This window comes from Colossoma macropomum, unplaced genomic scaffold (genome assembly GCF_904425465.1).
Source record: "Colossoma macropomum unplaced genomic scaffold, Colossoma_macropomum, whole genome shotgun sequence".
Lineage (NCBI taxonomy): Eukaryota > Metazoa > Chordata > Actinopteri > Characiformes > Serrasalmidae > Colossoma > Colossoma macropomum.
This window is the reverse complement of record NW_023494800.1, coordinates 32321667-32343692: the sequence shown is the minus strand read 5'-3', so window position 1 is coordinate 32343692 and position 22026 is coordinate 32321667. Positions and strand designations below refer to the sequence as shown.

The 22026-nt window shown below is 42.0% G+C and overlaps 1 protein-coding gene across 1 annotated transcript; it reads left to right on the top strand.

The window, feature by feature from the left end:
* The first annotated feature begins 846 nt into the window (after positions 1-846).
* On the top strand, positions 847-12370 carry cdk9 (cyclin-dependent kinase 9 (CDC2-related kinase)). The gene is made up of 8 exons (XM_036588820.1): positions 847-942; positions 1086-1199; positions 3957-4038; positions 4415-4505; positions 6038-6204; positions 6382-6553; positions 8904-9052; positions 11368-12370. The coding sequence occupies exons 1-8, from the start codon at positions 905-907 to the stop codon at positions 11731-11733; spliced, it is 1179 nt and encodes a 392-aa protein (XP_036444713.1). The 5' UTR covers positions 847-904; the 3' UTR covers positions 11734-12370.
* The last annotated feature ends 9656 nt before the right edge of the window (positions 12371-22026 follow it).

The following is a 22026-nucleotide window of genomic DNA, read 5'->3' as shown; positions in this document are numbered from 1 at the left end:
GATCAGACACATTCTGAATACATTCTTCTATAAAAAAATTCTTTAAGCATTTCCAAACTATGATTTTGCTCAAATGCTCCATATTAACCCTTTCGTTTTGGCCTTGCTCTGGAGCGCCCTCTACTGTCTGACAAACCTGCAAGACTTTGCAGAGTGGCAGTTCTCCCCTCTCTACATTTGCTGTCTCAGCAGCTGAACTTGTGCCCTGAAGCATTTTTCTTGAATTTTATTGTCCCTAAAGTCCACTTATGATGTATTTGCGCTTTTATGCATCAAAAAACAGTCATAAATCAATTTGCATGACTATTCTCCAGCCTCTCTTTATCACTTCGAATTAAACAGGCTGTTTTTTCCTGTGCCTGTAAGACTGGTGTATGTAAGTGATATTGGGCCTCCTTAAGAAGGAGTCCAGAGTGAAACTTATAACTGGAGTGTGAAAGGGTGGGCTAAACCGGTGTAGGCTGAATAGCCAGATACATGCAAAAGCTTTGGTTTTTGTCACATTACAAAATCAGTGAACTCATAACAGGCAGCTTAGTATCTGGACTGTACTGGACTGAGAAGTGGTACACTTTGAAACTTTAATAATGTTTACATCCTACACCAAAAATCTGGAGTTTTGCAACATATTTTGAATCCCTCAGTGTCCGGTTATAATTATGATATGATTTTTTGTAATGAATATTATTTATTTATCTTGTTTGCTTGTTTATTTGTTTGATTAAGTGTGATTTCGCGTTATTTTAGACTGTTTTGCTGATTACGCGTTAAGTGCAGCAGTGATGTGTTGTGATTGTTATGAATATCAGTATCAGTGTGCAGCGCGCAGGCTCGCCGGCCTCTGGGTGGCGCTGTGGTTTATAGTTCCTCCGTTCACCCTTCACGCCGCAGAAGAGGAGCGAGGATGCAGCGAGACAAAAGCGGCGGCTCCGGCGGCGATAAGTACGAATTTATTCACGATTTTGTTGTGTTTACGGATATTTGCTGCTCTGAACCTCTTTAGAGTGTCTTACCAGCGGTCAGCGCCCTCACTGCGCCGTGTGGCCGCAGGGCGGATTAATGTGAGTCTGGTCTGTGTTCTGTAGGCCGGACCGGGAGACCGCCATCATGTCCAAGTACTACGACGGAGTGGAGTTTCCGTTCTGCGACGAGTTCTCCAAGTACGAGAAGCTCGCCAAGATCGGACAGGGCACCTTCGGGTAAACACCGGCTGTCTCTCTCTCTCTCTCTCTCTCTGTCTGTCTGTCTGTCTGTCGTCTGTCTGATTCTGAGGGGCGGAGCGAGGAAATATGAGATTTCAGATGTGTTGTGTTCGCCTGGCTCACACTGTTAACCTAGCTGGGCGGCTAGGCTAACTACGGGTTGGCAGGTATTCTGTCTGTCTGTGTGTGTCTGTCTGTGTGTGTGTGTGTGTGTGTGTGTCTGTCTGTCTGTGTGTGTGTGTCTGTCTGTCTGTGTGTGTGTGTGTGTGTCTGTCTGTCTGTGTGTGTGTGTGTGTGTCTGTCTGTCTGTGTGTGTGTGTGTGTGTGTGTCTGTCTGTCTGTGTGTGTGTGTGTGTGTCTGTCTGTCTGTGTGTGTGTGTGTGTCTGTCTGTCTGTGTGTGTGTGTGTGTCTGTCTGTCTGTGTGTGTGTGTGTGTGTCTGTCTGTCTGTGTGTGTGTGTGTGTGTCTGTCTGTCTGTCTGTCTGTGTGTGTGTGTCTGTCTGTCTGTGTGTGTGTCTGTCTGTCTGTCTGTGTGTCTGCCTGTCTGTGATTGTGTGTCTGCCTGTCTGTGACTGTCTGTCTGTCTGTCTGTGTCTGTGTGTCTGCCTGTCTGTGACTGTGTGTCTGTGACTGTGTCTGCCTGTCTGTGACTGTGTGTCTGTGACTGTGTCTGCCTGTCTGTCTGTGTGTCTGTCTGTGTGTCTGTCTGTCTGTCTGTCTGTCTCTGTGTGTCTGTGACTGTGTCTGTCTGTCTCTGTGTGTCTGTGACTGTGTCTGTGTGTCTGTGACTGTGTCTGTGTGTCTGTGACTGTGTCTGTCTGTCTGCCTGTGTGTCTGTCTGTCTGCCTGTGTGTCTGTCTGTCTGCGTGCCTGTCTGTCTGTCTGTCTGTGTGTGTGTGTCTGCCTGTCTGTCTGTGTCTGCCTGTCTGTGTGTGCGTGTCTGTCTGCCTGTCTGTGACTGTGTGTCTGTCTGCCTGTCTGTGACTGTGTGTCTGTCTGCCTGTGACTGTGTGTCTGTCTGTCTGTCTGTGTGTGTGTGTCTGTCTGCCTGTCTGTGACTGTGTGCCTGTCTGTCTGTTTGTCTGCCTGCCTGTCTGTGACTGTGTGTCTGTCTGTCTGTGACTGCGTGTCTGTCTGTCTGTGTGTGCGTGTCTGTCTGCCTGTCTGTGACTGTGTGTCTGTCTGCCTGTCTGTGACTGTGTGTCTGTCTGCCTGTGACTGTGTGTCTGTCTGTCTGCCTGTCTGTGACTGTGTGTCTGTCTGCCTGTCTGTGACTGTGTGTCTGTCTGCCTGTCTGTGACTGTCTGTCTGCCTGTCTGTGACTGTGTGTCTGTCTGTCTGTCTGTGTGTGTGTGTGTCTGTCTGCCTGTCTGTGACTGTGTGTCTGTCTGCCTGTCTGTGACTGTGTGTCTGTCTGCCTGTCTGTGACTGTGTGTCTGCCTGCCTGTCTGTGACTGTGTGTCTGCCTGCCTGTCTGTCTGTGACTGTGTGTCTGCCTGTCTGTCTGTGACTGTGTGTCTGCCTGTCTGTCTGTGACTGTGTGTCTGCCTGTCTGTCTGTGACTGTGTGTCTGCCTGCCTGTCTGTCTGCCTGTCTGTGTCTGTGTGTCTGCCTGTCTGTGTCTGTGTGTCTGCCTGCCTGTCTGTCTGCCTGTCTGTGTCTGTGTGTCTGCCTGTCTGTGTCTGTGTGTCTGCCTGTCTGTGTCTGTGTGTCTGCCTGTCTGTGTCTGTGTGTCTGCCTGTCTGTGTCTGTGTGTCTGCCTGTCTGTGTGTGTGTGTCTGCCTGTCTGTCTGTGTGTGTGTGTCTGCCTATCTGTCTGTGTGTGTGTCTGTCTGTCTGCGTCTGCCTGTCTGTGTGTGTGTCTGTGTGTCTGTCTGCCTGCCTGTCTGCCTGCCTGTCTGTCTGTCTGTCTGTGTGTGTGTGCGTGTGTGCCTGTCTGTCTGTGTGTGTGTGTCTGCCTGTCTGTCTGTGTCTGCCTGTCTGTGTGTGTGTGTCTGTCTGTTCTACAGGTGGGTAGTAACTAGTAACATCAACTCAGGTATTTACCAATGGTAATACTTTCACTTCATAGGCACATTAGTGAGTAAAGGATTGGACTTGTTACTCAGTTACAGTTGTGCTGTTCATAATTAGTCACTAATTGCTTGTTTTTTGTGTTAATGTCATTGTTTTTTATTGACAGCATCTGTTGTGCTTTGTGATTGGTGGCATGTCAGATTTTAAAGCTTTATCATTTTATTTTAGACCAAAATAACCTTAAAAATAGAGCTGCACACACTTCAGGTCCTGTGCTGATAGATGCTGGATTTACTAAGAGGTTCTGCTGCAGTTCTGCAAGTTCCTCAGTACTTCAGTAGTTTTTTGATCTGGTACTCTTCCACAGGTTGTTTTATTTGAAGGTACTTTTAATGATGATTATTTTACCCATATATCAATACTTTCAGTTGAGTATTGATTTAGGCTACTCTACCCATCTCTGCTTTGTTCTTTTGTCCATCCATCTGTTCTCTGTGTGTCTGTCTGTCTGCCTGTTGTTAGTTTTCACTGTTGAAACCAGCAAGTTGGAAATCTCGAAGCAACTGGATTGAGCTAAACACTGTAGTCCAGTAATTCTCGGCTCCAGTCTCGGGGCCTCGCTGTCCTGCACGGTTTGGTGTATCGGTGCTGATCACTGATCAGTTTCATTAACTGAACCCCATGGGTTTTCTGTTGTAGGTCACTACAATTGCAGTCTCTTCGTTCTGTCTTTTTCAGGGAGGTGTTCAAAGCCAAACACAGACAGACGGGTAAGAAGGTGGCTCTGAAGAAGGTGCTGATGGAAAATGAGAAAGAAGGGGTGAGTCTCGGAGGCTGAGCTTTAGATTTGCATATTGTTTCTGTCGGAACCAAACCTCGTATCTCGATTAGTTGCTTTTCGGTTTTTATCATTTGAAAATGCCTGTTGGGCTTTATATGGTGTGTAAAGGTCATGATGAATGGACCAAAAGAAACGACCCAAACTGATTAGGAAAAACGTCTGGTTCCATTGACCTACATTAAAAGTAAAGTGTTTTTTTTCTTCTCCTGTAAAGTTACCATTTTGGAGATACGAGGTTTTGTTCCGACAGCAGCGATAAACAGCAACGTCACATCTACACACGAAGTCGCTCTCCGTTGAACATGCTTGTTTTTTTTTGTTTTTTTTTCTTCTTCTTTTCTCTTCTTCTCTTCAGTTCCCCATCACAGCTCTGAGGGAGATCAAAATCCTCCAGCTGTTGAAGCACGAGAATGTCGTGAACCTGATAGAGATCTGCAGAACCAAAGGTGAGGTGTGGTGGGTGTTATGGCAAAAATGTAGTCATCTTAACGGTTTCATGTTGTGCTCCTTATTATTTTGAATATAGAGCCAATCCCATTTCTTCTTTTTACCCCTACTCCTTGTTTTCGAGTGTAACCCTAACCCCTTGGAACTGAGTTACGAGGGGTAGTGGTTGAAATCTTCCTCTACGAAATGAGACCCTCAAATAAAGAGCATCACTTCATTAACAGCTACTAGCGCTGCTCTGTAGGCGACCCTGTCAGTCTGCAGTGACAACAGAGGAGGGTAAAGTTCAGCTCCTCACTGCTGGACTTTAGTTACATTTAGGGAATCATATGATCTTCAAAGAGGGGGCAATTATTTATTATCACCCACCCCTAATTCTTCAGTGATATGAAGCTGAAGTCAGATATTCACCAGATTCTTGTTCAAATTTTCCCATTCCACCTTAAATGGTGCAGCAGTTACATTCTGCCGCTTCAGGTATCAGAACTGCTGGACTATTTAGGGTGGAACAGGAAAGTTAGCTAGCTAGCTACTGAAACATTAGCATACTATTAGTGATTTTTTTTTATGCTTGTTTTGAAGAAAACGACCAAAATACACTGAAACGACATTAAACTAAGATAATACAGTGGTTATTGTAATTTTTTAACAGAGAAAATTCTCACATTTGTGGGTTTCTTTGGTCTCTTGTTCTCCATCTTGCCGGTTTTTCTTTTTTCTCATATCTCTCTGTTTGGAGTCTCTGAAAAACCTCCGCTTGGAGGGTCATGTAGCCCCAACACTTCACCCTCCCCCCTCTATCTCAACAACAATCAGGACACCCTACCCCTAGACATGAACACGCAAAACAGAGGGCTAAGGGCTAAGTGGTAGGGGCGAGGGGTGAAATGGGATTGGGCCATAATGTACTTGTTGATAGTGTTCCAGGTGGTTGCTAAGGTGTTGCTGTGGTTGCTGTAGTATTGAAGGTGGATGCTAGGGGCTTTGGTGTTTGCTATATTGTCTCTGTTGAGTGCTAGGGGGTTGCTATGGTGTTCCCGGTGGTTGCTAGGGTATGACTATGTTTGCTATATTATCTCTGGTGGTCACTAGGTAGATGCTAGGTTGTGACTATAGTGTTCCAGGAGGTTATCTATCAATGTCTCCATCAATGGAAAAGTCGGCAGTCTTTTCTGATCCTAATCTTAGTCTTCTTCATATTGAATCTGTCTTTTTACTGTAGTTGGTGTAGTTGCAGTTCAACATAAACAGTAGTTTGAAGGAGAATAAAGGAGAAACTGGCAAATGGACATGCAGTAGCGAATTTTGAGACATAGATTGAATGTAGCGTTGGAAAAATGTACTATTTATTATTATTGTTATTATTGTTGTTATTATTATTATTATTATTATTATTATTAAAATCTGTATTCATCCAGAACAGTCTGTGTCCAAAAAAGTGGTCCAGAGTCTAGTAGTAAAACACCTGAATCCTAATGACTAACTGTAAATGACCGTTTACATAGCTGTTGTTTTTGTTTTTGTCCTACAGCCACCCAGTTTAACCGCTACAAGGGCAGCATCTACCTTGTGTTTGATTTCTGCGAGCATGATCTGGCCGGGTTGCTCAGCAACGCCAACGTTAAGTTCACGCTGTCCGAGATAAAGAAGGTCATGCAGATGCTCCTGAATGGCCTCTACTACATCCACAGGAACAAGGTCAGAGTGCAGGGATGTTCTCCTCTCTCAGCAGTAATTGATGAGAGATGCTGTATGTTGCCTCATAATTCATATTTCCTGTAATTGATGAGTTGAATGTGCTTTGATTGATCGAGTCTTGGTGATCAGAAGTTTGGTGTTGAGTAGTTTGTAACAATGTTTGTCCTCGTCTGTCAGATTCTGCACAGAGACATGAAGGCGGCGAACGTTCTGATCACGAGGGACGGCATCCTGAAGCTGGCTGATTTTGGGCTGGCCCGAGCCTTCAGTCTGGCTAAGAACAGCCAGGGGAACCGCTACACCAACCGCGTGGTCACCCTGTGGTACCGACCGCCGGAGCTACTGCTAGGTGGGAGACTGATTCTCTCTCTCTCTTTAAAATGTAGTATCGCTTCACAACGTCTTTAAGATGTCTGCTCTGGAAATGTCAGGTCACAACATAAACAAACAGCAGACCTGTCAGTAAATAGCTCTGTGTTTAAACTGCAGTCCAGGTGGCCACTTAAGTTGTAAATTAATTAACTTTTTTACATTTTAAGAATTTCTGCATAGTTCAGTGAGTGAGATGTAAACAGAGTCATTCAGAGTGGTTTGGTGTGAAATGGTTCAGATGTCTTTACAGTGGTGGTGATAGGAACCAGGGGTCGCCATGACTACAACACAAATATAGACATTTTATTTACTATCAAAAACCACCAGTGAACCTACACGAGTCTTCTGAGTTTATATATTGAATATTGATGATGGAAAATAGTGGAAAATCTGAACAAAACGTTTTCTTTGGGGGCAATTTTTTTTTGCTTTATGACTCCCCGCATGTATTCCTCCTCCATTATTGCATTTAAAAAGTGTTTTAGCCCATAATGTGATGTGAATAATATCATAAAACAGTGTCTCAGTCATCAGGCAGTGAATTCATAACCATTTCCTGTAGCAACTTTCTGTGAGGGAGCTTTTAGAGGTGGACGTCTGTTTCATATCACCACCACTGTGAACAACTCTGACTCGGCAAGTTTCTCTAGAACAGAGCGTTTCACTCCAAACCACTCTGAATGACTCTGTTTACATCAAAGCCATTTGATTATGCAGGAATTTTACTTTAGCTTTTTCAGTATAAATCAGTTTAAAAAATCAGTTTACAATTTAAAAGTACAATATTTTTATCTACATATTTTACCACAGTGTAACAATTTAAGTGCAGTGTCAGTCGTGTATAGCAGATATCGCAGATGAGCGGTTCTTTTATACCTAGCTAACTTTACTACCTATTACCAATTTTTGCTGGCTAGATTATTGGCTAGATAACACAGCTAATTGGTCCATTATTTTGTAGCAAAAATGTTTTTTTCATTATTATTATTATTATTATTATTATTATGATGAAATTTAGAGTAAAGGTTATGCAGCTCCATTGCTTTAGTTTTTCCTTCTAGGGTTTTATTGAGGGGGGTCAAAGAGCACAATACAATACAGTGCCTCAAAATAAAAACAGGGCCCCCTGTCTTGCATCACACACAATGCTGGTATAGACAGCTTTGGTAATTGTACTGGGAGTGTTCTGGCTTTGTTTTTGTTGCTCTCATTTCGCTTGCTGGTAAAACAGTGATCAGTTGATGATTCCTATGGTGATTGTCTTCAAATCCAGACCTTTAGGCTACGTTCACACAGCAGGTAAAAGTGACCCAAATCTGATTTATTAGTTTGGCTGTTCACATTATCTTTTAAATGTGATCTGTATGCGACATCAGTCTGAACAGATCAGCTCCTAAACTGACCCACATACGCAAGAGAACAGAGCGTCACGGCTCATCCAGAGGTAAACAATCACGACGGCCAATGAACGCCAGTCGCTCCCGGAGGATCAGCTTCATCTTCACCAGCATCACAGGAGCCATCATGAAGCTTCACTGACTGACAGCTGGGCTCATCACCCAGAATGTGTTCTTCTTTGGTTCGCGTCCTCGGATTCTTTAAACTTTTGCTTTCAGACTTTTTACTGTTCTTTGACGCTGCAGCCTCGTTCTCCTGCGGCCGCGTTCGGACACTTCTTTCAAAATCTCTTCGAACACGGAGGAGTTTGGATGAGTCTCTTATCATTTTTGTACAGAAATAACAGCCTAAGTGTTTATGAGTCTCAGCAGCGCAAAATTATGGCGAATGCAGAGTTGGATTGATGTAAAAGTCTCATGAATTCAGATCTGGCTGTTCAGAGTCGCATTGATGCAGATCGGATACGTATCGGATTTCAGTACCACATATGTCCTCCAATCAGAACTGAAAGTCAGATTCAGTGTGTTTATCTGTTCACACTGACACACAGACGCACGTCTGTGTCACATATGAAGAAAAAGATCAGATTTTGGGCCGATTTTACCTGCTGTGTGAACAAAGCCTTTGACCAGTTTCTAGTCCCAGATTTTGTAATCACTGATAGTTAACTGAACTGCTGATGTCAATGATTCAGTACCTACTGTAAATGATGTAGTAACTACTATGTAAATAAGTTCTGTATTCATTAGAGTGAGGGATTGAAGCGTAGGCCCACATACTTTATTTAGAGTTTAAGCCGCATTTGCTTCATACTGCAGAATGATTAAAGCTCATTTTCTTTGCAGTAAAATATAAAACTCTGTGTGTGTGTGTGTGTGTGTGTGTGTGTGTGTGTGTGTGTGTGTGTGTGTATACACGTGTGTGTACAGGAGAGCGTGATTATGGTCCTCCTATTGACCTGTGGGGCGCCGGCTGTATCATGGCTGAGATGTGGACCAGGAGCCCCATCATGCAGGGCAACACAGAGCAGCATCAGTTAACGCTCATCAGCCAGCTGTGTGGATCCATCACTGCAGAGGTGAGCTGCTCATTCACTTCGTCAGCCAGCTGAGGCTCTGCTGATGTACATACCTGCTTTACTTGTTTACCATAAAGCTGCAGTCACTAGGAATCTGCAGGTCACACCTCCTTGTGAAACAGAGAAGCCCTTAAATTACAGTATATTTAGGAACGACTTGTCAGTTTAGCTGCGGTTAATGATATTGTGGTGATGGTAGAGAGGAAACACCGGATATTCGTCTTCATTTGGACTGTGGAGTTGGATCTCTCTGTAGCTGTTTTCGTCCAGGCTACGTTCACATTACCAGGTTGAAGGTTGTTGTTTTTATTTATTTATTTATTTATTTTTGCCCTAAAGCTCGTTCTGCTCGTTAGTTTGTGCTGATGATGCACGTGATTCATTCACGCGACGGTACTGAGTAGGATGTGCTCATGCAGGTCATTTCAGGACGCCGTCTTTTCATAAAATATATGGTGTATTTACTTCTTTCAGAACAGCGGTCAGTGTTATAGTTTACCTAGGTACTTTGTGTTGACTGAGCAGCCGTGTGAATTTGATGTCATGCCCTGAACTCAGATGAGGAGCAGGACTTTCCGAGTAGGAATTCCCAGTTTGAGTGGGGGTTTCTTTATCCTAATCGGATAGAAACAGTTTGGAAATTCCGTTACCATCTCTAGTCCAGGGGTCGCAACCCAAATGTTAAGAAGAGCCATTTTGTCTTTTCAACAAAAATCAAACCACCTTGAAGCCGCAACATTTTATGTCTGTTTTACCATCTTGGCAGTAACGTGTCTCACTGTTTTAATGTTCTAGTATAGACTAAAAAACATAATAGAAATGAAAACAGACTTACTTTGTTCTGCTTTAAGCTTTAGTTCAACTATAGCCACTTTTCTCGCATCTCCAGCAGGAAACTTTTCCTCAAAAGTAGAACAGTTTTTTGTAAAATGTCTCAACGTTCGACTTTTTACGAGGCTGAAGTCGCTTCTCGTTCGCCAGCTTCTTGTTTGAATTTTCTGGTTCTGGTTTTCTTGGAACGGGACAATTTAGCTTCAGCTTTGCGACTTTTCAGTGTTTGTCAGTTTCTCGTTTCAGATTAAACATATCAGGAAACCAGCTGGAGTGACTATAAACACAAATCAGTCCATTCATCTCAGAATGTTGGATGTTCATCTTAAATCTCTCTCTTTGCCGTTTCGCTACTAGCTAGGTGAGATTGTTGTCTGTGTTGCTATGGTGACCAGCAGTCTGTGCTAATCTTCAGGGTTAAAGGGTGAATTAGCAGTTCTACATTAACTCCAGAGTTTAAGACCATTTAGTGTTAAACTGTGTTGAACGATCAGCAGAGCTTTATTTTACTGTAAAGGAGGATTATTTTATTTTTACCTACAAATCTGATTCTGCTGTGGAGCCACAACAGGGCAGTAAAAGAGCCCCTGGTCCAGTCGAACACTGCAGGAAGCTACCTTACCAACCACAAATGCAAAAAAGATCTAATATCGACATGCCACCCATCGTAAATTGTAGCTATTTGGGAATAATAACTTAAAATGCCTGTACATTAAGATGTACAGGCATAGAAGAACCCTTTTCAAAAAGGTTCTATATAGAATCATCTACAGCACAGTCTCCAGGAGTCTAAAGAACCCTTTTACTATGCAAAGAACCCTTAAATCATGCGCAGGGTTCTTTGGGTATTTATAGTTCTTTGAGTGTTCATTTTCTTTTTTCGTTTTTATTTTCTTTGGTGTTAAAACTAAAGAACCCTTGAAGAACCATCTTTTTTGAGAGTGTGCTCTTTTTTTGAAAAGTTTAAACTTGTTCTACGCTGTAATGATTTAAAACCTCCTAAAAAAGATGGTTCTGCAGGGGTTCTTTAGTAAAGAAAATGATGCTGTACAGAACCATGAACACTCATATTTCCATTTGCATGGTTAAAGAGTTCTTCAGATTGATGGAGAATGTGCTGTTGATAGTTCTATATAGCACCTTTTTGAAAGGGGTTCTGTATTGCACCAAAAAGGGTTCTTCTGTGGTTACAAGCTTGACATTGTAACAATGGAAGAACCTGCAGTAACACTGACGTGGTGGTGGTGTGTTGGTGTGTGTTGTGCCGGTCTGAGTGGATCAGACACAGCAGTGCTGCTGGAGTTTTTGAACACTGTGTCCACTCACTGTCCACTCTACTAGACACTCCTACCTTGCCAGTATTGACCTCCTCAAAGGTCAGCGCACCCAAAGCAGTTGTGCTGCTGGTTGTTGGTGCAAATTTACTAACCGAAGCTGGACTCAAAGCAAAGCTTAACTAATTTGTGTCTCTTTCTCTTTTCCAGGTGTGGCCAGGTGTGGATAAGAAGTACGAGCTGTATCAGAAGATGGAGCTGCCGAAGGGTCAGAAGCGGAAGGTGAAGGACAGGCTGAAGGCGTACGTTAAGGACCCCTACGCTCTGGACCTCATCGACAAGCTGCTGGTTCTGGACCCCGCGCAGAGGATCGACAGCGACGACGCGCTCAACCACGACTTCTTCTGGTCCGACCCCATGCCCTCCGACCTCAAGAACATGCTCTCCACGCACAACACCTCCATGTTCGAGTACCTGGCCCCACCCAGGCGCCGAGGTCACATGCCCCAGCCGCCAGCCAATCAGAACAGAAACCCTGCCACCACTAGCCAACCGGAGTTCGACAGGGTGTTTTGATTCAGTGACCAGAAGAACAAGACTTCTGACTGGATCAGGGAGCAGGACCAGGACCAGGACCAGGACCGGCCTCATCCTGTAGCGAGAAAACATGATTTACATATATTTATACTTATCGCTTCATGGCGCTCTGTTGATCTTTTCAGCTATTTTGGTCTGGGATCAGGTCGGCTGTGTCTGTGCTGGGTTTGGTCACTGTGTGTCATCTGGGAACAGTGGTTTGATGGGAATGAATGCCTTGGTAAGGCATTTTAGAGTAAACAACGAAAGAATTATTATGATGGTGTGTGGGAGGGGAACATAGACTTATACTCAAAAAAAATGACTAAATCTGGAATTTCACTTATTTGTCCCATTCAGGGGCAACTTTTGTGGCACAACATGATCCTGGTCTTGGATTTAATGACGTCAGTGAAGTCTAAGAGCCGGTCGACGATGCGCAGCATCTCAAAAGAAGAGGTGTGCAGGTTTTTCAGATGGCGATCAGCTCTCTCCCCATCTGTGTATTTCCAATTTTATTTTTTATTTACTTTTTTTATAAAGCGTTTATTTGAAAGGTGGAGTTTGTTTTGGGTTCGTTTGTTGGTTGATGAAGTACTTGTGAGTATAACACCAATAAACCTCTCACTTCGCTCAACTAAGCGTCTGATTTCTGATTTAAAATCAGTTACAGCAGCTGATCAGCCTGTTTTTTTTTAAATGATCCTGATTCAGTGTCCTGTGTGGTGCCGCCTCGCAGTGCAGGAGATAATAGAGCCACCACTGTGCCCCCCTTCTTAACAAGGGGAACTCCACCAATGTTTACAACTTTCAGCATAATTAAATGATTCTGAATGACTGTTTACATCCCAGTGGTTTGGTGTGAAACGCTCCGTTCTAGAGAAACTTACCGAGTCAGAATTGTTCACAGTGGTGTTGATAGGAACCAGACGTCCACCTCTAAAAGCTCCCTCACAGAAAGTTACTACATGAAATGGTTATGAATACAGAGCCTGACGTCTGAGATGCTGTGTTATTAGAATTTTGAGATAAGCTTCTGGTCTAAATATATTTTTAAAACTCATTTATGGTGGAGGGATACATGCAGGGCGCTGTGAGGCAAAATAGTCCCCAAAGAAAACTTATTATTTCAGATTTTCCACTATTTTCCATCATCAACATTCCGTATAAGCTCGGAAGACTTGTGTTGGTTCACTGGTGGTTTTGGATAGTAAATAAAATGTCAATATTTGTGTTGTAGTCATGGCGACCCCTGGTTTCTATCACCACCACTGTAAAGACATCTGAACCATTTCACACCAAATCACTCTGAATGACCGTTTACATTAACAATAATTACAATATAGTAATAATAAGCTTTTTTTAAAAGTGGCACCTTTAATGCATGTAATGCAGCCCAAAGTGCTTCACAATAAATGTATATATATACATATGTTTATGTATTTGTGTGTCTTCCTGATGCCATATTTTTGTAATCGACAATGATTGATTCTACACAATAATGCCAATTATCGGAATCGGTGTCATTAAACCTTCCAGGAATCGAACAGCCCTATGTTTCCATAAATCTGCCTGTGCCGCAATACTCAGACACGGCCACCAGGTGGCGCCGCGGTTCATCTTTCAGGATCCCGAATACTTTCTCGTTACGAAAAATACGTACAAGAACTGCTTTGTAGACCACGCACGTGCTGTTACCTTGACTTTATTGCTTTTTAAATGCTACCATTTATCCTGCAGGTGTGGAAATAAAACGTATTTAAGGCTTTTTAAACCGAACCGTGACTGAAACTCGGCTATACGTTTACAAACGACCGTTGGAACAGTTCTTTTGAATGGGCTCGCGCTCCTCGCTTATCGATCTCCCCTCCCCCAGATTCTGACAGGACGCTGACTGACTCGTGAATGAATCGTTCTTTTAAACCGATTCACCAGTCCAACTGAATCGAACTGTTTTTACAGCATCTACGCTGTTCGTGTTGAAGTTAAACAGGCTTGGGATGCAACGGAAGACAAGTACTGAGAATATGTATTATATTTAGTAAATAAAGAGTTCAGAATACTGTTTTTACATTTTTAGTAGAATACTTTTAGAATACTTACCTATTAAATTAAAACATACAATATTCAACAAGAACATAATTAACAACTTCTTTACAAACACTAAAGCCTGAGTAGACTGATAAATCAATGTGATGATCAGTTATTAATCTCAGCGTTACTGAGCTCTGCTAAAGCCTGAGTAGACTGATAAATCAATGTGATCAGTTATTAATCTCAGTGTTACTGAGCTCTGCTAAAGCCTGAGTAGACTGATAAATCAATGTGATCAGTTATTAATCTCAGTGTTACTGAGCTCTGCTAAAGCCTGAGTAGACTGATAAATCAATGTGATCAGTTATTAATCTCAGTGTTACTGAGCTCTGCTAAAGCCTGAGTTGACTGATAAATCAATGTGATCAGGTATATATATATATATATATATATATGCGCTGTGGAATTTTATACACACACACATATATATTTTATTATTTTTATTATCTTATATATTATTATTATCTTAGTCTTACTGTATGGTTTCCTCTTTCTGTGGCTCCACATTTCGAGTCACCAGCGGCGTTACGTCAGACCCGCTTAACCCAATCCGATTAGACGAGAAGCAGCCGGCTTCGCTGAGTCGGTACAGTCAGAAAGATTCGGCTCCGTGAATCGAACCACTTCTGAACAGCGCGCAGCTGTCACTCGCGGCTCGAGCACCAGTGCGCGCGCGAGCTCTTCTCGTTTTGAGAGAGAGAGAGAGAGAGAGAGAGAGAGAGAGAGACAGAGAGAGAGAGAGACGATTTTTTTTTCTTCTCTGGTTGATTCACTCACAGCAGGAAGGAGAGCAGAGAAGAGGAGAAGTGAAGAGAGCTCTTCTCCTTTCTCTCGAGAGAATACCCACCCACACGCAGACACAGTCGCGCGCCGGAGCAGATTGAGGGGAGCTTGCTCGCGCGACATACAGGCGGTACACACACAAAACGCTCCGTTTGAAAGCGTGGCTGTGCACGAGCGGGGAGAGACGGCGCGAGAGCCATGAGCTGGGGAACCGAGCTGTGGGTGAGTCCCAGTGCTTTAACACGAGGAGAGAGAGTAATAGCAGCAGCAGCAGCAGCAGCAGCAACAACCTCATTTACCAGCTTGTTGTTCGAATGTTTCCGTTCTACCTTAAATGGTGCAGCATGTACTGCTCCATTTAAGGTGGAACGGGAAAATCGAACAACAAGCTGACGAATAGGAAGCTGACTTCAGCCTCGCGGGATGCTAACAGGGAGAAAGGTGAACGTTACGCACTTAAACATGGCTCTTCAACGGTTCTTTAGTAAAGACAACGGTTCTATTTAGAACCATGACTTCTACATAGAACCATTTTCATGCTTACATGCTTCTTTGCTTGGTGAAATGGTTCTTTAGATTGATGGAGGACGTGTAATGCATTGTTCTAGACAGCATCTTGTTGAAAATAGTTCTATATTGCCCCGAAAAGGGGTACCATTTTGGCATGCGCATGGTGCTATATAGAACTCATGGTTCTAAACAGAGCCATTGCCTTTACGAAGGAACCCTTGAAGAACCTTCTTTTGTAAGTGTGTAGCTGGCACTGTTTTCCTTCTGGGTTGCACGCTGCACTTGTGCACACGTGCGTATTAGAGCTGCAGCACTGCTGGAGGATGAGGAGGAGGAGGGTGATGATGAAGAGCAGGACCTGCTTCAGATGACGGGGGCAGTAATGTCTTGCCTGCTGCGTCGTGCATGTGGACGCAACAGCAGATGCAAAGCTGTGGTGCATCTTCCGTCCGTTAAAAAGTCTTTGCTTGCATGATGACACTTCTCCGAAATCGATAGCTTATGCCGCAGTCTACAAGTATCTGGGTGCACGAGGAATTTCTCTTAATGCAGGTGTCAACATAAATATATAATCAAATAAATATAGAAAAAGATATAATATGTATAAACAGAAAGTCCACAAACCGTCTGCAAGTAATACAGAGGATGTGCAGTGGGAGATAAGCGCAGATACCATCAAATACTGTGGTGCACATGTAGAGTGTGTACAGCTGAGAGAATGAGCAGCAAATGTAAGAATAAATGCAAACGTATTTATAATATGTATGTTGCAGTGCGTATGTACAGGGAAGTGTGAGAGGCTCTTATACAGAGGGATTATGGGATGGTATGTACATTACAGTGTGTAATTAGAGCTGGGCAATATGATATTTAATTATAAATTACATCACTATATGTCGCTTTTTTTGAGCATATCATGGATATCATTCACAATGACATGCTTGATTAAAGAGAGAGTAAATAGTCTTGTTTAATTGGATTTAGTTCAACACACACATTTAGTTTTGTAGTTTTTGGTTGTATTTTTAAAATGTGGCACTACTTTTTTTGCCCCTAACTAGAGAAAATAAACATAATGTATCGTAAAAAAAACTTCCTGAAGTATCGTGATATTACATTTTTCCATATCGCCCACCTCTACGTGTAATAAAGTGCATGAGCAGCTTTTCGAAGCAGGGGGATGTGAGAAGGGTCAAACCTGAGCATTGACTTATTGTCTGTACTTGTTTTATGCCTCTGTCGGAAATGGACACACCTTTTTTGGTCTTATTTGTAGTTTTAGCCTTGTGTGATGCAGATTGCTTCCTTATTTTTATGAATGCTTGAGTGCAGAAGGCCTTCATAGCAAACCCTGCTGGATCCCCATGCACTGCACGTTTTAGTTGTGATTCAGCTCAAGATCCAAGAGGTTGAACTGTGGGGAAGCCAGTAAGATGCACAGGGCTGGAAACCACAGAGCTAATATAGTAAATGAGTGTGATTAGTAAGGCCCTTCATGAGGCTCACATGGTGTGTCAGAGCAGGGAAAGCATTAAAAGGGCTGATATAAACAAGGGAGTAATGTTACAGAAAGATCGAAGAGAAGTTTTGCTGATACGTTTTTCATGCTTTTCCAAGGGGTCTTCGATGTATCGATATATCAGTACGTATCATTTCAGATGATATGAATTTTCCATAGTACCGATACTAACCATATCATATATATCAGAGAGAATTAAATATTTCTGTGTTAAGTTAATTATTGCTCTGTAAAGATAGCACATCTTGCATGTTTGACTGTATTTGGGTGTCATTGGATTGGAAACAATGTTAAAAAGTTCTGTCATGGCAAACTTCTGGTACTTTAAGTCTAAACTAGACAGGCCTTTAATTCGGTCACTTTTAAAGGCTTTTTGCTTGATCTGTTGTTGGCTGCTGTTTTGAAAATGTGTATGTGGTGTGGTCAGTGATTTTTTTTTTTTTCACAGTAGCAGTAAAATGCAGTCTTAGCCTGCTTTGAATGGCCTCATTTTTTTTCTTCAAAAACACTGATGGCAACACTTTGGTCTATATAGGTGAGCGAGCAAGCCAGCGTATATAAAAGTGTCACTATTGTGTTTAAATGCTGTTTGTTTATTGTCAGTCGTACAGGGTTGTCTGAATTGAAGAAACCTGCAGTTTTCCCTTTGATCTCAGTCTTTGTGGAGAGGTGTGAAGTGTTTTTCACAGCAGTGGGCTCTATAGCCCATCTCTCTCACCCCTTATTGCTCGCTAGCAGCTGAACATTTCACACAATGTCCTAGTTAATCTGATAACAAAGTCACAGGAAACAATATTTCATTCAGTTGTGTTCATTTAAATTATCTGAGTCAGTTTGAGCCACTGGGGGGCTGCAAAAAGGGGTTCATCTCTTCATTAGACTGGCGAATCCTGGGGGTCCACCCACCCTTCCTGTGGAATCAAAAATGGTATTGAATATGGATGCTTTTCAGAGTTTCAGGATCAGGTCTTATATACCAAATTCATGAATAGACTGAAACAATAATGCAGTTATAATTAATACATAGTGTCAAACTTAATTTTTCTTTTTTAGTTTTTGGGGTAGATAGTGGAGACTGTAATGCTATATAAGCTTCTGCTTTTGATTGCTTGTAGCTCAGCTTCACTGTTTTGTAAGGCCGTGCTTGTTTTGCAGGCTTTAGTTTTAAATAAAATTTGCATTTTTTGAGCCTACCCAGTCTGTGTAGTTTATAATTAGAGCACTGTAGAATCAAGGCATTTTTAACACATGGGATCTTACAGTAAATTTAGAGGTGGATGATATGGCAAAAATGGAATATCACGATACTTCTAAAAAATGTAAACAATCCACGATATGTCTCAATATAATTTTTTTCTGATCATCTAATGAATTGGAATAGACAAAGTTAGCACCATGTTAAAAATACTATCAAAAACTATGCGTAAGTACTATAATGCAGTTACTTTTTTATGCTTTCTTTTTTATACTGCCGATATCTACAATATACTCAGAAAAACACATTGTGACTTATTGTAAAGCAATGTATCTCGATAATGATAAATATCACGATATTTCCCAGCCCTAAATACAACATAATATATTGAATTGTAATGTTTTTGTCATGTTCTGTCATGATTATCATGTTAGCTTGTGGCTAGTGTGTTAGCTTGGGGCTAACATAATAGCATGACTAGAGTGTTAGTGCACTAACATTATACTTTTATAAAGTTGCTCTAATAAACTTTTCATTTTTGCTATATCGAAAAATTTATTGAATCAAGACACCACTGCATCGTATCGAATTGAAGTCTTTTGTGTATCGTTACAGACCTATTTAACATGAACATTGGAAATCGCCTTGAGACCTCAGATTCGGAAATCATATCTAACCTGAAACCTGTGTATCATTTAGAAGTGGGCAGTATGGCAATATTTTATCGGTATCGTGATAAATTACATCTGAGCATATTGTGGATATTGTTCGATACTTAAAGAAAACTGACCACCTACATGTTTCATTACAAAGAGAGCATAATTAGGCCTATATAACTGGTTTTAGTGTGGTGCAGAGAGTGAAATGTCAAATAAAAAACTTTTAAATCAGAGTTTTTATAGTGATTTTTTTGAACACATCGTTACTGTTTTGTTTTTCTCTTCAAACTTATCAAACTCTGGAAAAAAAAATCGTGGTACATATTGTTATGTATCGTGAAAATGCCTTTAAGTATCGTGATGTTATATTTCTGCCATATTGCCCATGCCTAGTATCATTGAATCTCTCTAACAAGTGTAGTTAGCATGTTGCTGCTAATTTGAATGGCTGAATCGAGCAGTGTGGAGGGTCAGTCCAGGAGCCGGATTGGAAAACACTGCTTTCCCCCCGAAATCTGAGTAAGTGAGCCTTAGTGCTGAGTGCAGGAGTGTAACTCTAGATGCCCCGTGTTTCCGTCTTCAGCTGCGGGTCAGGCTGGGTCCAGGGCCGCTATTGACCACCGATGATCGATCGCTGATCGAAATCTAGCCTGAGACGCTCTAGCCTGTATTGATCCGGTGCGAGAGGCTGCAGATGTGGGTCATTTGATGCTGTTTGTGATGAACTGCTCAGTGACTGTGGACACTGATACTGATCCTCTGCAGTGATTGGCTGGTCTGGAAATTCTAAGGTGGACACAGTGCTCGATGCTGGCCTGAGCAAACCATCTTTATTTGAGTGGAAGGAGGAAGCATTTGGGGTTTTTCTGTTGACCTTTTTGGTCGGTTCTAGATTAATATAAGGTCTGTGCAGTATATTGATATTTAGAGTGATGTTGACATTTGCGATGTTGGTATCGCAGAAGGCTGCAATATGCAAATGAGCCCTTTACATGCTGATCTTTTTTTGTATGCTATGAACGTTCTAGCCAATGTCAGATTTTCCATTTAAATCAAAATAATGCAGTTTTAATCATGTCGGATAAAAAAGGTGTTTTAACTATGAACCTTTAAAAAAAAACAGTAAATAGTTCTTCAGATTGATGGAGAATGTGTTGTGTATGGATATATATAGAACCTTTTTTAAAATGGTTCTAAATAGCACCCAAATGGTTCTGTTAAATTTTACAAGCTTGAGATCGTCACAATAGCAGAACCCTTTTTGTTGCTATAGAGAACCATATACAACACTTTCTACATCAATCTGAAGAACGTCTCACCGTGCAAAGAACCGTTTAAATATGACATTAAATATGAAAATAGAATCACGCCTTTCTTGAAGAACCATCTTTTTGAAGTCTGTGAAATATTCAGAAAATGTCATTATCTTCAATTTTATCAAGAAGTGCAGTGCATTTTGCAGTTGGCATATGCGACAGCAGGCTTTAATTAGAATATGATAAATATGATATTTGGGGCAGAGGCAGTGACAGAAGGCCACACTTTCTAGGTTTGTAGATTTATCATTTTGCAGAAGTCAGACGTGAGAAACACTTTGCACTTTGACTGCTTCATGAGTCGCAACCAGAGATCACCACGTGATGCGCGACACACACTCTCACACACACACACACACACACACACACACACACACACACACACACACACGCAAGCATATGGCTGTTTGTTCAGAGGAAGCCAAGATGTTGCGTCACCACCATAAGCTGCAGTCCTGCATGCTGTGGAAGCCCACCAGCATCAGCTCAACACACTGATATGCTAGGGATGAACGATTTGGGGAAAATCCCTAATTGCGATTATCCTGACCAATATTGTGATTTAAATGCGATTATTTTCTATAAAGGCCTTTTAGGCACCTTCCTTTTTTCAGGCTTGAGGTTTGAACGTAGTGCACCACACTGCCAGTTCATGAGCTCTGTGTTATTAGGTTAAACCTCCACTTACAGCTCAGTTAAGGCATCATTAAATAATGTAGGATTTAATTCAAATCGCAGCTCTGCTGATTTGAAAATTGCACTCTTTCAAATTGCGATTTCGATTTAAAAATGATGAATCATTCAGCCGTACTTTATGCACGTATACACACATACTCCTGTTAAATATCCCTAATCCTAATCCCAATCCTAATCCTGGCACTAACCTGAAGCTTTTAACCATCATCCCAATTCTAAGGGCACAGTATCATGTTCGTGTTAACTTCTTTAGTTTTTAAAAACTACAAGCCTTTTTTGTTGTTTTAACGAATATTCCCAAAAGAGTGGACCTCGAACTGGACAGTGTGCATAAATACTTTAGCCGGAATGATAACGATAAATGTGATGTTGATTAAGAGGAGTCTAACAATATTCTCAGTATGGTGCTTGTTGTTTTTTTGCATCATGATACGATGCATTTTATTTGTTTATTTATTTATTTATTTACACTTAAAAAGGATGGTTCTTTGGGGGTTCTTTAGCAAAGAAAATGGTTCTATATAGAACCGTGAACACTTTTCATGATTAAAAGGTTCTTTGCATCTTAAAGGGGTAGACGGTTCTGTATAGTTCTTCTACTGTTACAAGCGTGACATTTTAACACCCTTTTGGGTGCTATATGGAATCCTTTTCAAAAAGGTTCTACATAGAACCATCTGCAGCACATTCTTCATCAGTCTGAAGAACCATTTCACCATGCAAAGAATCCTTTAATCATGTAAAGGGTTCTTTGAGTGTTCATGTTTCTATATAGAACCATATTTATTTATGTAGGTACACTCTTAAAAAAGATGGTTCTTTAGGGTTTTTTAGTAAAGAAAATGGTTCTATATAGATCCACAAGTGGTATCCAGCACAGATAAACCTGTGGTGTTTACACATCAGCACTCAGCAGCTTCTCTGGCTCAAAAACGGAGCTGAATGTTTCATACCCAGATTTCTCGAGTCGTTTGTCTCAGACGTGCGTCTTGTTCACTCGAGCTGCATCTCTGAGTGTCAGTTCAGTAAATATCACCATCGTTCACTCTGTCAATATCAGCGACTTTTCCTGGCTTGGCTGAAGCGAGGGGCTGTGAGACCCCGCTGCTGAGTGATATAGCTGACCGACGGAGGCCACCACAGGTGGGGCTAGTGGACGCACAGGCCTGGCTAGCGGGCTGCTGTGCTAAAGGCTAAATTGAGTCTAAAGGCTATCACAACGCCGAGAGTACGTCGGTATTCCCATCACCGATGCTGATACTGCGTTTAAGTGCCGGTATCGGCGAAACAGTATCGGTATCAGTGCAGCACTATCCTGTACATGAGCAAAGGGTCTTCCACCATGCAGTACTGAAGTAATTCTGTCAGTACTGTAGAAGGATTGAGTTTCAGTACCCAACTCGACTGCCGATACACAGGAAGGGAGTCTGTTTTGTGTAATAGCTGCACAGTGTGGACTGAAACGTGCTCCTCTTTGCTCCTCTTTGAGGAGGTGTTCGGCAGAAACCCTGAGCTCCTGGA

Bases quoted from the DNA above. Each gene is read 5' to 3' on its own strand.
- cdk9 (XM_036588820.1), top strand. From the start codon at position 905: ATGCAGCGAGACAAAAGCGGCGGCTCCGGCGGCGATAA. The intron at 943-1,085 runs GTACGAATTTAT...TGTGTTCTGTAG, and splicing joins GGCGGCTCCGGCGGCGATAA to GCCGGACCGGGAGACCGCCA. The intron at 4,506-6,037 runs GTGAGGTGTGGT...TTTGTCCTACAG, and splicing joins AGAGATCTGCAGAACCAAAG to CCACCCAGTTTAACCGCTAC.